This window comes from Panthera uncia, chromosome B4 (assembly GCF_023721935.1).
Source record: "Panthera uncia isolate 11264 chromosome B4, Puncia_PCG_1.0, whole genome shotgun sequence".
NCBI lineage: Eukaryota > Metazoa > Chordata > Mammalia > Carnivora > Felidae > Panthera > Panthera uncia.
This window is the reverse complement of record NC_064809.1, coordinates 87,233,585-87,251,851: the sequence shown is the minus strand read 5'-3', so window position 1 is coordinate 87,251,851 and position 18,267 is coordinate 87,233,585. Positions and strand designations below refer to the sequence as shown.

The 18,267-nt window shown below is 41.2% G+C and overlaps 1 protein-coding gene and 1 long non-coding RNA gene across 9 annotated transcripts in view; one reads left to right on the top strand and one right to left on the bottom strand.

Annotated features, from left to right (window-relative positions):
• Nucleotides 1-4,369, top strand: part of CB4H12orf56 (chromosome B4 C12orf56 homolog) — an 83,124-nt gene extending 78,755 nt beyond the window's left edge. For all 3 annotated transcript variants that reach the window (XM_049625897.1, XM_049625899.1, XM_049625898.1), the window contains 2 exons: nucleotides 1,579-1,757; nucleotides 4,052-4,369. In XM_049625897.1, the coding sequence (XP_049481854.1) occupies nucleotides 1,579-1,757; nucleotides 4,052-4,178 (306 nt within the window). In that variant the 3' untranslated portion in view covers nucleotides 4,179-4,369. The remainder of the gene's footprint in view (nucleotides 1-1,578; nucleotides 1,758-4,051) is intronic.
• LOC125919293 (uncharacterized) overlaps nucleotides 1-18,267 on the bottom strand; it is a 119,536-nt gene that overhangs the window by 82,766 nt on the left and 18,503 nt on the right. For all 6 annotated transcript variants that reach the window (XR_007456705.1, XR_007456709.1, XR_007456710.1 and 3 more), the window contains exon 2: nucleotides 10,713-10,773. This is a non-coding gene — a long non-coding RNA (uncharacterized LOC125919293). The remainder of the gene's footprint in view (nucleotides 1-10,712; nucleotides 10,774-18,267) is intronic.

Genomic DNA, 18,267 nt, shown 5'->3' with positions numbered 1-18,267 from the left:
AACAATCATAGAAGTAGATTAAAACAAAAAAATAAATAAATCTCTCATAATAAAGAGATGGCATGGGGCCCCTGGGTGGCTCAGTCAGTTAAGCCTCTGAATCTTAATTTCAGGTCAGGTCATGATTTCACGGTTGTGACATGGAGCCCTGTGTCAGGCTCTGCGCTGACAGTGCAGAGCCTGCTTGGGGTTCTCCGTCTCCCTCTCTCTCTGCCCCTCCCCTATTTGTTCTCTCTCTCTCTCTCAAAATAAATTAAAAAAATAAAGTTAGAAGAGCCTGGCTGTCTCAGTCAGCCAAGCGTCCTACTTTGGCTTGGATCATTACCTCAAGGTTCATGGGTTTGAGCCCATGATGAGCAGCATCAATAGAAAAGGCAATACCTTTATTGCTACTAATTTAATGGGCATGCAAAGGGACCTGCTCATTAGAGCTTGAAAGGACACTAGTGTTCCTTTCTGTTCTTGTAGTAGCTTAACTAACTGAGCCACCCAGGTGCCCCTTTGGGGTGTGTGTGTGTTTAAGTAATCTCTACACCCAACATGGGGCTTGAACTCATGATCCCGAGATCAAGAGTCACATGCTCTACCAACTGAGCCAGCCAGGCCTCCTTGGTTTGGTTGTAAATGACTTTTGTGTGTGTGTGTGAGAAGCAGGAATTCAAGAAGTTCACATTATTGCTACTATTTCCATTTTCATTGCCCCATCAGAAATGATCGCAGACATAGTCTCAATGAAAACCCCACCAGCTAGGGGCGCCTGGGTGGCTCAGTCAGTTAAGCGTCTGACTTCGGCTCAGGTGGTGATCTCGTGGTCCGTAAGTTCGAGCCCCACGTCGGGCTCTGTGCTGACAGCTCAGAACCTGGAGCCTGCTTCTGATTCTGTGTCTCCCTCTCTCTCTGACCCTCCCTCCATTCATGTTCTGTCTCTCTCTGTCTCAAAAGTAAACGTTAAAAAAAAAAGAAAACCCCAGCTAACAGTGACATCAACATCACTTGTTTGTGTCAAGCCTGGTTTTCCTGGGTTTCTCACTTGGTGTTTGTCAACGTGTTGTCTGTGGAACAAAGCCATGGGAATTGTTTATGGTAAATACCTTGAGGCGGGTCTTAGGATTCCACATGTCTAGTGAGCTGCCTAGGTGATTTTTATGCATACTAAATTTTGAGAACTATAGCCTTGGAGGAACCCTCTTTGAAAGTTACAGGAAATTTATTTCTGTGGGCCATTTGTTCTTCACAACAGAAGAGAAGAGAGACTATCTTCTCTCCTGGAGGAAGCCACAGGCCTTTCCAAGCTCCTCTTCTGTCCCCACTCCTGCTTCCAATGTTCTCCTTTTACATTAGAACCAAATTTCCTTGATGGTCAGCATTTATTCTGATCCTGCTTGAGGGGGGCGATCGGTAAACCCAACTGGTCTACGGTCTGGTGTTCTCTTGGGTACCGTTTCAGTGAGAAACAGTGCAGTATTGGTGTAAGGGCGGTGAGGACTTCAGCCTACTTGTATAGGTGAGGCCCCAGCTGAAACAGGTGCCTTATGGGTGGCATGCAGTCTACATTGTCACTGTTTTTTTCTTGTTTAGATCACCTTCCTGGCCAGTATTGTGAAACAGGTGGTAAAGGGGCTTGGAGCTTCATTTCAGCTGCTAAGTCCCAGCCAAGCCGTTCTGCTGTATCAGCAGTTTTACATCCTCAAGAGCTGCCTGCGGTACAGCCAGACTTTAGCTGAGTATATTAGGAATGACTACAGAGAAGAATTCAGGTAAGGAAAATCTGAATCTCATCTTCTTTCTGCAACACGGCCCGATATTTAGAAGATGGAAGTGATGAGGGCAATTCTATTTTTGTTTTTAGTAATATTTCACTTTGATCCGTGGTAAAGTAGGATTTGGGGGAGCTCTTAAACCACTGCCAGTGGAAGTGTATTCCCAGGCTAGCAGAGACTAAGGAAACCTCAAAGTCTCTTTGAAGAGCCGAGCCTCCCTCATTGTCTTTGTTGCAGCCAGTGAGCGCCTCACGGAAGTAGTAATGATTTTAACATGCTGTGAGTAATTAAGAGTAACAAACCCTACTGAAGGGGATGATAAATTAGGGAGTGTGAATTTAACGGCACATTGGGAAAAAAGCAATTGATAAAGGAGAAACAATTAATGAGTGTGGTTATTATTGTCTGTTTCCTTTACCCCTCTCTTGCTCAGTAACAAAACAGTAAGGGAGAGGAATAAAAGCGCTGGTTTCATCAGCCGGCTTGTTCTGCGCCTCAGGGGTTCCTACTTCTATTTATAGGCTGGCAGCCGCTCAGCTCTGCATTAGCACCTATCAAGGAAAAAACCCAGCTTGTGTCTGACTTAAGATGAAAAGGGTGCAGCAGGCACAGCTTTGCTACCAGTTTGGTTGCAGACATGAAAGGATGTGGAGGCATACATTATGTTAGATTGGCTTTTTAAAAATTTTCAGCCCAATTTGTGGACCCTGGTTTTCCTCCATGTGGTTTTACACCATAGGTCCCACTCTGGCTTCTATAAAACGGTTTTCTTTGGCCTGTCTGAATTGGTCCACAAAGCTTATTTTTTTTCTGTTTTTTGTTTTTTTTAACGTTTACTTATTTTTGAGAGACAGACAGAACACAAGTGGGGGAGGGGCAGAGAGAGAGGGAGAGAGAATCCGAAGCAGGCTCCATGCTCTGGGCTGTCAGCGCAGGGCCTGGTGCCCGGCTCCAACTCACAAACCATGAGATCATGAGCTGAGCGAAGTCAGAAGCTTAACCTGCTGAGCCACCCAGGTGCCCCCGCAGTTATTTTTTAAGGTATAGCATGAAATTCACCATTTTGAAGTGTGCAATTCAGTGGCTTTCAATACATTTCACAATGTTGTGCAACCATTACCACTATCTACTTGCAGAATATTTTCATCACCTCCAAAGAAACTTGGTACCCTTTAAGCAGTCACAACCCATGCTCCCCTCCCCCCACCCCTGGTGACCACTAATCTGCTTTCTCTCTTGTGGATTTGTCTATCCTGGACATTCCACATCAACAGAATCATACAATATATGGCCTTTTGTGTCTGGCTTCTTTCACTTAGCATAATGTTTTCGAGGTGCATGCATGTTGTAGCATATATCACACAACCCAATTTTTAAATGATTAGCTACGCACATTTAAAAATCTGCCAAAATGGCGTCACATTCCTGCATGACAAGAGTTGGCGAGAGCTCAGCAGCAGCTGCCCTCTGGCGTACTTGTACTTCGTTAGTGTGCTACTTGCCTCCTCTCTACTCTTAGCCGACCCTCCTCCTAATCGGTTACCTGTGGGCATTTAGGTTTGTGATCCTTGTTGTAAAGTAGTGATTTTCAATTTGCATGCATTAGAATCACCAGAGTAACTGAAAAAGTACTGACACTCAGGTGTCACATGCAGAACTTCTGTTCATTTTGTCTGCAGTGGATCCTGGGTTTTGACATTGAAAAACAACAACAACAACAACAACAACAACAACAACAACAACAAAGACTCCCCCAGATGATTCTCATGTGCACCCCCAGGGTTGAGAACCTATCTTTTAAGCCATCAGGGGAGGGCTAACGTTTTCTCCTTCTCTTTCTTCCCTTGGCTTTTCCCAAACTTTCACAGAGGCCATGGGGATGAATCCTACTCTTCCCTCCTGACTGGGGCCTCCAGGTCACCACAACTTGACCCTTTCGTTTCAACTTCCTGTGTGTTGTCTGAGGAAACCAGAAGCAAGTCGCTCAGCACACACTGTGGCGAGGACAGTCCTGGCTTCCCTAGTAATGCCTTCAGAATGGATACATTATAAATGAAATCCACTTCCTTTGCTGAATGAAGTGAAGTGTCTCAGTCAGCTGAAAGGCACACATAGCAGAGATGTTCTAAGTCACAAACAGGGGAGATCAGACCGCTGCGGATACTGGCTGAGTCTTAGGTTTAGACCCCCATCCCCAACAGCCCTACGCCCAGTGAGTATGTGCATACTGCTGCGAGCAATGTGAAAATTCTTGCTTTTAAAGCTATTTTGTTTCTTTTCATGATTTGCAGGTACTTTATTCACATGCCAGCCTTGGAAAAAAGGCTCCCATTGTGGTATCCTATTACCCAACCTACCACTCAACTTTTTCATGAAGTTCTGAAATTGGTTGAACAGAAACAATGTGTGGAACGTTAATAAGAATCTCAAATGTTAATCAGGAGTCAACCTAATATTTACAAGAAGACTTAAAATTTTGACTTATTTAATATCTGGCTATCCCTGTGTCTTACAAACAGATTTTATTTAAAGGTTCCATCAATACCCGTAAGAGAAGTCTTTAAATAGTCGTTTATCTGCCACAAAAAAATAAACTTTAAATACGATGACATACGTAAAGTGATGCTAAAAAATAGTGTTCCTCTCAAAAGAAGTTTCTAAAAATAAAAAACTATAAAGAAAACAGAGGCCTGTGGAGAGTAAATGTAGAAAGTGCAACCTGATGAGTTTGTTGGTGTGACAATGGAGAGTGGTGTGAACCCACTGAAATACCCAAAGATAAACCGTGTGGGGACTAGAAATTGCAAGGTGGTCATGAGAGAAATGCTGAGCAATAGGTAGACACCCCTGCCTGTCTACCTGTAAAAATCCCAATGAAGTAAGTATTCACCAGAGAAAGAGCAGAAGAACACAGGCACAGCTAGAAGAAAGGTCAGTTCTTCATTTATCACGGGGAAGGAAGCTTGGGCTTTCTTCACAATTAAATGCATTCTGGTGCTCAGTTTCAGGCACTCATGGGCTAGTGTGAAACTCTCATAGAGTCTCTGTGAAAGAGAAATTGTCTTTAAGCAGTTATGGCTCTCCCAACCATTTAAAAAAATGTCTTCACTTTATCTTATGGCAATAAACTAATCCAACAAAAACTCAACTTTGGTGTCACTGTGAGCTGTTGAACTTGGAATTCTAAGAACTTAGGAAGTGGGTTCTCTATTTTGACTTATCATGCCTTGAAAGAGGATCTGAGAAAAACCCCAAAAAAGAGCCCGCAAGCCAGATTTTTCTGTGCTGTGCATTAGAGAGAGAATTAAACTCACTGAAGACATCTTATTACTGGTTGTGGCTGAGCCATTAACCAGGTATTTGACCTTAAAAAAGGCAGGTCTCCTTTCTGGGCTTCCTCTGCTATGTGGAAGGGTGAGACAAGATGTTCTCCAAGCTCTTATCCCGCTCTAAACATTCTCTGCCTGTGACAAAATGCTTCTTAACACTCTGTGATGGGGTAGTGCATTTCTCTGCTATCCAGCTCAATGGGTGATTTCACGTTGATTCCAAATAATCCTGCTTTCTTTGGACCGAACGTTTCTCTTTCAGCTGTCACCAGCATCACCCCACAAAGCATCCAAGGCTCCTCCACTATCACCCATCAAAGACTACAAGACTTCTAGTTTCTAATCTGGAGGTGGAGATGGCGGGGGGGGGGGGGGGGGGGGGAACAGAATGGTGTTTATGAATGTCCTGAGCTCTTAGATGAGGGATTGCTCCCAAGAGACATTCAGAAGAAGCTGAAAAGATTCTTGGGATAAATGCAAGCAATACTTCAGACTGGGCTAATGATGGACAGTGGGTTGACTGACCCCTGGTGAAGGGTGGAACCCACAGAATGACAACGAGAGGACGATCAGCTCTGCCTCAGCTTCTACAAAGTGCCCCAGCTCTGGGCTAAGAGCAGTGCTGGCTCCTGAGAGGGCCTGGGATTCTCTCCTGCATGTCTTAGACAGGTGCTTGAAGGGCTCCTTTCTCCCACTCACTGTTCTCTTTTCTCTAAGAGTATACTTAATCTCTGGGAGCCAAAGCTCTGTCAGAATGCATCTGAATCTCTCCATATAGGACTATGTCAGTGGCATTTTTGAAAGCTAATGGTTGAATAATTTGTCATCCTGATTTTCTTATGACATTTGTCTATGCATGTGCACAATGTGGGAGGGCAACCCCAAAATTAATACATACTTTAAACGGTTATCTTTCCACAATTCTTTCCTACTGTGTTTTTTGCATTAATGCCAAAGCCAAGAAAATCACTAAATAATCCATCTCTGTAAGTAATCAGACACATTTGACCAATTAAATATTGACTTCAACTACAAAATAATTACTTTTAGGAAGTCTAATTGTAGAAACATTTTGAATATGAAAATCACATATATAACTTTTTACAAATACAAAGGATCACCAAAAAAGCAAGCACATAAAGCTAGTTTTCAGGCTGGGCTCAAAATTCTAGACTCTGACCACTTTTATAACACAGGCATTGCCATTTATCACCTGCACTAAGAGTAAACTCACAGTAATCAGCTCTACTGTTACACATGCACACACACACACACATAATAGGGGGAAGAGCATGGGTTTTGAGGCCAAAATGGTTGAGTTTAAATCTTAGCTCTGCAGCAGTTTTGGACATTGGGAAGTTACTTAGCATCTCTAAGCTTCAGTCAAAAGAAAGATAATACAACCTATCCCACTGGATTGTTAGGAGATTTTAATGCGAAGATGTTTGTAATGCACATATCATGGTATGTGGCATGTAGTAAGGATTCAGTACATAGTATTTATTATTATTATTACCATTATTATTACTAAAATAACACTGAAGCTGGCTGAGAACTTACAGACTAGTAAGTACTGGCCCTTAAAAAAATAAGTACTGACTTTATTATTTTTTTTTACACCAATGTGGGGAATAGCTACTATACTAGCTCCTCTACTCAGAGACCCCCTGATCAATATAGTATTGAAGAACAGATTAATTTAGTTATTTTTTAAATGTTTATTTATTTATTTTGAGAGAGAGAGGGAGAGAGCACGGAAGTGCAAATGGCGGGGGGGGGGGGGGGAGACAGGGAGAGAGGAAGAGATTCCCAAGCAGGCTTTGCTTGTGCAGAGCCCAATGCAGGACTCCAACTCACAAACTGAGAGATCATGACCTGAGCCAAGATCGAGAGTCAGACGCTTCACTGACTGAGCCACCCAGGTGCCCCAGATTCACGTGCTTATTAAATAAAAACTTCAATTTTCCATTAGTAGGAGTGTGATTTAATTGACAAGTGACTATTTCTATTGCTTACCACCAGGAATAGTTGGCTCTAATTGGCACTGCTAATATAAGAGCTATGTGGGAAATACTCTTCCCAAGGGTAGACAGAAAGCTTTTTAGTTATGGAAACTTTTGTCAGCCTTTGTCTTACACAACTAAGCACTAACGGATCAAACTGATATACTGTATTTATAGAGTTCCTAATTGATTCACACGTAGTGTTCACTTTAATGAACTCTAGATAACCTAGAAACTATGTAAAGAGGGAGAAGCTTGAAGACCCTATAATTGATAACATATTTTACATGTTTCCCTATTGAATCTCACTCATGGGCAGTATCACTTCTAATAGTGTATAAGAATGCTTGAGAGTACAGTAATAAATGTGCTCTGAGGCATTTGATAAAAGTGGTCAAAGCTTGTTGACTAGTGATAAGCTCCAACCTGTGACATTATATATTCTTTCTCTGAGGTTAGACTCACTTGTTTTATAGTTAATATTTTTGTAGCATAGAGAAGTTCAGTGATGATTATAGATGGGAATATGGAAATTTTTGAAGAAATTGATGGGAATTTTTGAGAAACTTTTAATAGTATTGACTATCTGATTTCTTTTTGTTCAGTGTATCTACTTGTAAAATGCAATTCTGGCTTGTAAGGTCCACTTGGACTTGGGTTTCTCCAGAAGGGAGACAGTCGGCAATTCTCCATCCAATCAGACCAAGCACTCTTGTATCTGCATATCTGTGTATGAGGTCTGAAGCTTTTCTCGTTTGGAAGCAGCAGGACTCCTTGGCTAGAGATCTTGGTAGTATGACTTTGTGGCTTAAAGTTCAGATGCTAGGGCAGAAAGACCTTGTTTTCATTCCTCCTTGCCTACTTTCTTGTCACCATCCCTGTGGCAGGTTAGTTAACCTCTTTCAGAACTTCCATTTTATCAACTGTAAGATAACAAAAAGCCTACCTTAAGGGTTTTTGTGAATATTTATTCATTCATATATAAAGAAATAATTCTGTGGCTACTATGTACTGGAATGAACCATATGATATTGCCATTTCAAGTTCAAAATTGTCGATATCCATAATTTCATATGGTTCAAACAAAAACCCTTTAACAAATTGTAGCTATTATCGTAACAGAAATACTAACTTGCTTGATGAACTTATACTTTAAATATTTACCATTTATTCTAATTTCCCAGATAGCAGGACACTTTGTTATAACCTGGCTTATTTTTGCAGTTTGGGTAAACCTCAAACCATCGAGTTCAATTACAAATTATTGAGGAAGCATAACATACTTCAACATGTTCAAATAAAATTTTATATTTGCTTCTTGCGTCACCCCAAATAAAAAATGTTCTTCTACAGTCTTCTCAGTGAATGGTATTTCATTCATCCCACTGCTCAAAAGAGAAACTTGAGAACCTCTGTGTTTTCTCCTTTCTTTTCATTCACCCAATGCAACCTATCAGCAGTGCTTACTGGAGATGCCTTCAAAATATATTTGGGATCTACTGACTTCCCAGAATTACAGCTTTCACCCTGTCCAAGCCTCCAGCACCTACTGCAACAGCCTATTTATTTAGTCTCCTTGTTTTCACCCTTGACCCCTTTCTCTAAGGCAAGAGTGATCTTTTCAACAAGAGAATTAATACATTTATGATTTAAAAACTTCCTATTACCCAGGATGAAATCCAAAGTCCTTAATGGCTTTCAGGGCCCTTCATGACCTGGCCTCTGACTAATTCTGTGACCTAACCCAATTGGTCTCCTCACTTACTTCTCCCCAAACACACTGGATTTTGTGCATCGCTTTAAATCCCCAAGTCCCTTCAAGCCCTGGAAACTTGCACTAGCAAATCCTTGTCCCCCAGATCTTCACGTGTTACTTCAAATAGGACTTCTCTGATCACTCCAAAGTAGCCTCCTACCCACCTACATCACATCATAATGGATTTGTTTCCTGGGTATTTTTGCAATGTCAGAATTTAAGAATGTAAGCTGTTTGAGGGTCTGGCCTTCATTTGTCCTATTCAAGATGAATAACCCAGCAACTGGAATGGTGCCCGGCACAGTGTGTGAAGGAAAGGACTCAGGGAATGGGCGAAGGAGGCCAAGAGAGGCAACAGCACCAGCCCTAGTGCTCACCTCCCATCAAAATCCTTAGAGACCCCGAGGGAGGCCTGTACAAGAACCACCCGGCCAATCTACAGAATTCTGAGATACAATAAAAGACTGGATTTTTTCCCAGTTTTATAGTAAAAGTATAACTGAGAAAACTGTAAGATATTTACAAGCTTACCATGTGATGATTTCACGTGCCTATACACTGTGAAAGGATTTCTCCCCACCCACCCATCTTCTCACATATTCACCTTTTGTTTTTTAAAATTTTTTATGTTGATTTATTTTTGAGAGAGAGAGAGAGAGAGAGAGAGAGAGAGAGAGAGAGAGAGAGACAGCATGCAAGCGGGGGAGGGGCAGAGAGAGGGAGACACAGAATCAGAAGGCTCCGGGCTGTCAGCACAGAGCCTGATGCAAGGCTCAAATCCATGAACTGTGAGATCATGACCCAAGCCGAAGTTGGACACTTAACCAACTGAACCACCCAGGTGCCCCCATATTCACCTTTTTTTTTTTTTTTTTACATTTATTCATTTTTGAGAGACAAAGAGAGACAGAGCACAAGCAGGGGAGGGGCAGAGGGAGAGGGAGACAGAATGTGAAGCAGGCTCCAGGCTCCGAGCTGTCAGCACAGAGCCCAACATGGGGCTCAAACCCACAAACAGCGAGATCATGACCTGAGCCGAAGTCGGATGCTTAACGGACTGAGCCACCCAGGCGCCGCCCACCCACCCCCGCCATATTCACCTTTTTTAATGAGAATATTTAAGTTCTACTTTCCTAGCAAGTTTCATTTATACAATACAGTATTATCAACTATAGTCACCATGTTATACATTAGATTCTCACACTTTCTTCATCTTACAACTAAAAATTTGTACCCTTGGGGCACCTGAATGGCTCAGTCAGTTAAGCATCTGACTTCAGCTCAGGTCATGATCTCAGGGTTCATGGGTTTGAGTCCTGAGTTGGGCTCTGTGCTGACAGCTCAGAGCCTGGAGCCTGCTTTAGATTCTGTGTCTCCCTCTCTCTCTGCTCCTCCCCCACCCACACTATCTCTCTCTCTCTCAAAAATATACATTAAAAAAAAAAAATCAAAAAATAAATAAAATAAAAGTTTGTACCCTTGAAAATTTGGAGAGGTAGTCCTCTCCCTCTCCCTATTCTCCCCTGTTCCCTAGCCCCTGGCAAGCACTTTCTACTCTGTTTTTATGAGCTCAACTTTGTTTTGTTTTTAAATAAAGGGTTGTTTTAAGCTTCTGAGTTTTAGATTCTTTGGGGTTTTTTTAAATTTATTTTTTCACACCCAAAGTATTTTATTTTTGTTTTTGTACTTTACAGAAACTTTATTTTCAAATAGGATACATAATGCAGATAAAAACTTAAATACAAATATTTAGGTAGTATTAAGTACCCTACCCGTTCTCACTAATCTTCATTTGTTATCAATCATTAATTAATCTAATCCTTGCTATTTTACCAAAATTCAACAGAAAAATAATCAAGCTCACCTTCACAGGAAAGAACTCGTTTATTTTTCCAGTGTTTCCAGCTTTCTTTTCCTTTCCTTACCTAGAAGAATGATAGAGAGAAAAAAATTCATATCACAGTGTGATGCTGCTGGTATGAATAAAAAACCTTTCACAGCCATCAGCAGTTTCCCTGCTGGCCAGCTTCTAAGTCTCTCCTACTCCCCACTGAGTGGTTTACTAAATAGCAATAGATAAAACAATCAACATTTTCATTTATTTTAAATAAACTTACACATTATGTCAATGTTAGGGCAATTCCAAATTAAGTAATGTACCACAGTCAGGTACTCTAACTAGCTGAAGTGTTTCACTTGTCTCTATGTTTTTGCTATTTTTTCCTACTTTGTTAAAATCATATAAATTTTCCCTTTTGTCACTATAAATGGATTCAATAATCTTCTGAAGAGTTCTTCTAGTTCCTTTATCTTAAAAAAACATTTTTTTAATGTTTATTTATTTTTGAGAGAGAGAGAGAGAGAGAAAGAGAGCATGAGCAGGGGAGGGACAGAAAGAGAGAAAGAGAGAAGAAGACACAGAATCTGAAGCAGGCTCAAGGCTCCGAGCTGCCAGCACAGAGCACGACTTGGGGCTCAAACCCACAAACTGTGAGATCATGAACTGAGCTAAAGTCGGATACTTAATCTACTGGGCCACCCAGGCGCTCCTCTTCTAGTTGCTTGAAAATGGGATTTGTGGGGCGCCTGGGTGGCGCAGTCGGTTAAGCGTCCGACTTCAGCCAGGTCACGATCTCGCGATCCGTGAGTTCGAGCCCCGCGTCAGGCTCTGTGCTGATGGCTCAGAGCCTGGAGCCTGTTTCCGATTCTGTGTCTCCCTCTCTCTCTGCCCCTCCCCTGTTCATGCTCTGTCTCTCTCTGTCCCAAAAATAAATAAGAGACGTTGAAAAAAAAAAAAAAATTAAAAAAAAAAAAAAGAAAGAAAATGGGATTTGTATCTGCCTAGACACAGCAGGGTCCACATCGTCCCTATCCCTCACCACGGAGAGGCCCTCGGAATCACAAAGTACAAATAATAGCTGACTGCTTAAATGCTCCTGGTATGATACACACCAGGTACCATGAGACTGAGTGTTCCCTCAACCCTTCCTCTTCCAGAAGGGACTGGTAAGGGAAAGTTGTCAAGCATGGAGGAGACGAGGTGTTTGAAGGTTTACTGGTTAGATATCAGAGACTTCTGACTTCTGGGTTTGGGGAAACCTTGGGTCAAAGCATTTTCTTTTCTTTCCACTTTTTTCTAGTCTGCTTTTCCTTCCTTGTTGCCTTCTACTTGGAAGATGACTCTAACCCTGAAAAGCTAAGAGGAGCTCTGGGCAGGACAAAAGAAAAGGAAGCAAGATTATTTACCCCAAGATTTGGAAAGAAGCAAAGAGGACCTCTAAGTTTCCTTCTAGGTGGCCCATTCCTCTGAAGGCCCCAGGACGGGGACAGGTTTCAGGGCACAAGTTATTTCTATAAGATTTTGGAGTTGACAGAAGCACTAACTCACTTCCTCCCTCTTTCTACTCCGGAAAGGTATGGGGACAGAGTAGTAGTGGTGTTGACAGTGACTGGGGACATGGTGATCTGTTTGTTTGGCCAGTGAGGAAGGCAGTGAAGGAGGTCAAAGGAGGTTGAGGATCAAGTGACCTAGAACTACTGTGGGTTTTTGTGGGCTATCCGGCAGTAACTGCCATTGTTTACAACACCGTTTCTACAGGGAAATTATTTTGTCGGCTGCACAGCTGATCTACAAATGAATCTGAAAAGGACACATTTTATAAAGGGAGTATTTTGCTTCTATCAGCAACTACACCACCAGAGGGCATAGTTGGGTTAGGAAGAAAAAGATCTAATACTAAAACTGCTCTAAGCAGGAGAATGGACTCTTAAACTTTTAAAATTCCTGTGGACCTTCAAAATTAAATTATTTTTTGTGGTTATGCTTCTTTAATAGGTACTACATAAATATAGGTGTAAGAAAGCTCCTTATGCTCTTATTAAGTCAACACAAATTTATTTATTTATTTTTTTTTTAATGTTTATTTTTGAGAGAGAGAAACAGAGCGCAAGCAGGGGAGGGGCAGAGACAGAGGGAGACACAGAATCTGAAGCAGGCTCCAGGCTTTTAGCTGTCAGCAAAAAGCCCGATGTGGGGCTCGAACTCACGAACGGCGAGATCATGACCTGAGCAGAGGTTGGACACTTAACCAACACAAATTTAGGACTGAAACGTTTGTAAAATTAAATACAAATTAATATTTTTAATGTAATGTATGACATTTTGCTGAAACTCCATCTCCTCTTGCAAAATGAATACGGTACAATATACAACACAGGCTCTTGAGTTCAGTATCCTGCTATCACACTTTACTCTTCTCTTTCAGAACTACTACATGTCTTTTTTTTATAGGCCATGCTGTCCCCTGACTTGGCTTGGCTTGAACATTTCCCTATCTGGAAGTGAAGTCTGATTCTGTTCTCTTTTTGACGAGGGACAATTAAAATTTTCCCACTCGGGACAAACAATGGATTAGTGCAAACAATGCAAACACAGCCATGTCACTGAAATGAAAACAAAACTTCAAACTCTCTGAGAAACCCCATAGACTTTCAAGTTGAAAACTAGTCCCCTCCCCTGGGAAGAAAAAAAAACAAACACAAAAACCAGTCCCCAGTTTGAAAGGATCTGTTATAGAGGATAAGAGGCTCGGTGGTTTATGCCTTTTTCTTCCCAGTACCCGTTTCATTTATAAAAGTGTCTTCATTTGGATGATAAAGTGTAACATTAAAAAACCTGGTTATAAGCTAGTCCTGTCATGGAGTTTTAAGATCAGCAAAGACCTGTGCCTTAGCAGTAGGAATTAGGAAAGAAAACACTTCTTAACGCCATATACAGAAGTTTCATAGGCTTCTCCCAGAGGCTTATTTAGCCCAATATGAGTGAAGCTTTGAGGGTTAAATCAAACTTTAGACATGTTCTGATCCCTTTTGTGACTCAGAGGTCTCAGAGGTTCCCCCTGCTTCCCACTCTCCCAAAACACCACCTTAAAATTTAAGCAGGCTATAAGAAAGGAAATAAAGTAAAGGATTTCATCACACTTAGGATCCTCTGATATCTGAGAGCATATAAGGTCATTTTAGGGTAGGAGGAGTGAAACTTCTGAAAGAGTCACATTTACTCAGAAAAGCTGGAAGATAGGACAGGAGTTTTGTAACCGTATGACATAATTTGGCTAACATTGTGCATTGGGTTTGCTATACAAAATGATTCCTCACTGCCAAGTCTCAAGACCAAATTCAGTTGCCAACGTGACTTCAGATGGTTCAGTATTAACAATAATGAAAAAATGCCAGGAGTGCCTGGGTGGCTCAGTTGGTTAAGTGTCTGACTCTTGACTTCAGCTCAGGTCTCAATCTCAGGGGCGTGAGTTCAAATCCCATGTTGGGTTCTGTGCTGGCCGTGAAGCCTACAAAGGAAGGAAGGGAGGAAGGAAGAGAGGGAGGAAGTGACAGAGGAAGAGAGGGAGGGAGGAAGAAAGGAAGAAAGAAATGCCACAAAATAGTGAATTTTAAGGAGACCAAGAAACACTTCTCTAAAACATAAAGTATCCTGAGTGTGTGTGTGTGTGTGTGTGTGTGTGTGTGTGTGTGGTGGACCAGATCCAAGAACCAAAATGGTCCACAAACTGAAATTTGCTGAGATCGTTCTGTTGAAGCAACGCTGATGAGAGCATCCTGGCAAGCTGGAGTCCTCATGCCTTCAGAACACGACTATCACCGGCATTATTTCATACTTAATCAAGCCCCAACTGGGGCAACTTGTCATAATGGACAGGATGGGGAGAGAGGGAAAAAAGCACCATCTGTCTCTGGCATATGTGCCAGGGGCATTCAATGTGGGGGAAATGTCTTAAGTGGTCTGTCAGAAGGTTTAGGAGGTTCCCTATGATTTTCAAGGATCTTGCCCCAGAGAGAAATAAATTCAATTCAATAAGCATCTTTTCTGGGTTAGTTGGGTACTTAGAGCATACAAAAATAAACAAAACAAAGTCCCTGTTCTAACAAGCTAAGTTTTCTAAGCTAAATTATTTGAATACAATCTTCAAAATTTTTGCCATATCATCTATATTTTTATTTACTCAATAATTTTCTACTATCTCTACCTACTTTAACCATGTCCTAAAGGATATCTGGGAAATCACAGAGTTGGTGATCTAGATATATATTTTTATTTTTATTTATTTTTATTTATTTATTTTTTTTTCAACGTTTTTTATTTATTTTTGGGACAGAGAGAGACAGAGCATGAACGGGGGAGGGGCAGAGAGAGAGGGAGACACAGAATCGGAAACAGGCTCCAGGCTCCGAGCCATCAGCCCAGAGCCCGACGCGGGGCTCGAACTCACGGACCGCGAGATCGTGACCTGGCTGAAGTCGGACGCTTAACCGACTGCGCCATCCAGGCGCCCCAAGATATATATTTTTAAACACTAGTATGTACATACATTTCTAATGTACATTTTTGTTTTATTATTTTTTATAATTTTTTTTTCATTTTTATTTTTTGAGAGAGAGAGTGAGTGCAAGCAGGGGAGGGGCAGAGGGAGAGAGAGGAAGAGAATCCCGAGCAGGCTCCGTGCCCAACACAGAGCCCCACACAGGGTTCGATCCCATGACCATGAGATCATGACCTGAGCTGAAATCAAGAGTCAGACACTCAACTGACTGAGCCACCCAGGTGCCCATCTAGTGTGCATTTTTAAATAAACACAATTTTGGAGGTGCCTGGGTGGCTCAGTTGGTTAAGCACTTGACTTCGGCTCAGGTCATGATCTCAGAGTCAGTCTGTGGGTTCAAGTCTGGCATCGGGCTCTGTGCTGACAGTTCAGAGACTGGAGCCTGCTTCAGATTCTGTGTCTCCCTCTCTCTTTGCCCCTCCCCACTCTCACTCTGTCTCTTTCTCTCTCTCAAAAATAAACATTAAAAAAGAAACCCACAGTTAAAATTTTTTTAAATGTCTTTTCATTAGACTACCTAAAATAAATAATCTTTGTACCCCTCCATGAGAATGATAATAGTGAGGAATACTCAAAATATTTTATAAGGGCAGAACAGGTCAATGATGGAGGTACATAGAAAGTGTTACAGGAAATCACAGGAAATCACAGGAAGAAGGCCTCAAGGAGGCCTACTTATAAGATTTTGTATTTAAGGAGGCTTTAAAAATAACTAACTCTACGATATTTTTTTAACAACACAGAACATGGAAAATGATAAGACTTGACAAAGCTTGGTGGTTGGTGAGTGCATAGATATTCCTATATCATTCTCTTTACCTCTCTGTATACTTGAAACATTTCACAGTAACAATAATAAAGTGTGTTTGGGATTTGGAGAAGAGAAAAAGCATTCTACGTAGAAGAAAAATAAGAATGAGCACAGAATCCTGAAATTCAGGCTGGGTGGTCTGGTTCAAAGTGCTGGAAGACAAGGTTGGAACATTAAGATGCTATCAGATCATGCCAGACCCTGGTTAAATGGTCCTAAGAGTCTGTGGATGTGGGAAACCCCTAGAGGTTTCTGATGAACAATATATGATCAGAGTGGCAGATTAGGAATAGAACTCTGGGAGAAATGTGTATGATGGGGAGAGCCCAGATTTGGAAGAATGTTATAATAATGATCCAGATAAAAATATATGGTGGTCTACTTAAGTTCCATAATATCCTGATGTGTTTCCTTATTCTGCCAGCTTGCATTCTATTTTTATTAAGGAAAAAAAATCCTGGGCTCCTGGCTAGCTCAGTTGGTAGAGCATATGACTCCTAATCTCAGGGTCATGAGTTTGAGCCCCAGATTGGGTGTGGAGCCTACGAAAGGAAGAAGAAAGGAAGAAAGAAAGAGGAAGGAAGGAATAAGGAAGGAAAGAAAGAAGGAATCTATTCTTACCAGGCAGTCATACTTCCTCCTTCCTACCCCAGATCCTTTGTAGTCGAATCCAACTATATTGTAGACCAGGGTTGGGAAACTTTCTCTGTGAATGGTCAGACAGTAAATATTTTAGGCTTTGCAGGCCATATGGTCTCTGTTGTAATTACTTCGGTGTAGTGAGAAAAGCAGCCACAGACAATACATAATGAATGGGTTTGGCTATATTCCAATAAAACTTTATTTATAGAGACTGAAATTTAAATTTCAGAAAATTTTCATGTATCATGAAGTGTTTTTCTCAACATTTAAAAAATGTACAAACCATTCTTAGTTTTAGACTATATAAAAATTGGCTGCAGATTAGAGTAATGCAAAACAAAACCACAAGGAGATACCACTTCTCACCCCCTAGGTAGCTATTATAAAAAAGATACTTAATAGCAATTCTTGGCAAAATTGGAACCCTCACACACTACTGGTAAAAATGTAAAATATCACAGCCGCCTTGGAAAGCAGTCTGGCAGTTCCTCAAATGGTTAAAGATAGAGTCACCATATGATCCGGCAATGCTACTTCTAGGTATATATACGCCCAAGAGAAATGAAAATATGTATCCATGCAAAATATTGTATACAAATGTTCATGGCAGCATTATTCATAACCAAAATGTGGAAACATCCATATAATAAATTATTTGGCAATAAAGAGAAATGAAGTATTGATGTGCTACAACATGGATGAATCCTGAAAACATGCTAAGTGGAAGAAACCAGGCATAAAAGACCAAATACTGTATGATTTCATTTACATGGAATGTCAGAATAGGCAAATATATAAAGACAAAAAGTAGATTAGTGATTAATTACAGTTAGGGGAGACAGGGGAAATGACTGCTTATGGGTATGGGATTGTTGGGGGTGTGATGAAAATACTATAAAATTAATTGTGGTGATGGTAGCACAACTCAGGAAATATATTAAAAACCAATGAATTGTACACTTTAAAAGGGGGAACTGTATGGCACATGAATTATATCTCAATAAAGCTGTTAAAGAAAAAACGTAACAGGCTCCAGGCTACTTGGTCCTGAATGTGGAATTTTGCCAACCTCTGCTACAGATACCAGATAAACTGGTTCCTTTCAGAAGCTTACTTCAGGTTCAGCTACTTAAATCTGGAAAATTCAATTTAGAAGAGCAGGAGGATGACTAGTCAGATAGGCTTTTGTTGTTGGGGCTTGCCGGGGAGCAGATCTACATGTGTTATAGATGTGTGATACAAACAATGATGAACTCCCTCCGACTCGGTGGTTTGTAGTTAAATCCGGGAGCTCAGTCCACATGCTCAGATATACCCAGACTCATGTTATTTTCAGTATTGGCGTCTTGTACAGACACCAGGCTGTGAAGACCTTCACTTGGTCCCAGCCAAGCTTCTCAGGGAAGCAATCATTTTGTCCATCTCTCTTCTCTTACTTAGACCAGCAGGCTAGTTAGCTGAAATTCCTCAACTTCCATGATTGAAAAACAAAACTTAATCTCATTACCTCTTTGGAGAGGTAATGTGAAGGGGTGATGAAAGCATTTAATCTAAATGTTTCTTCTTCT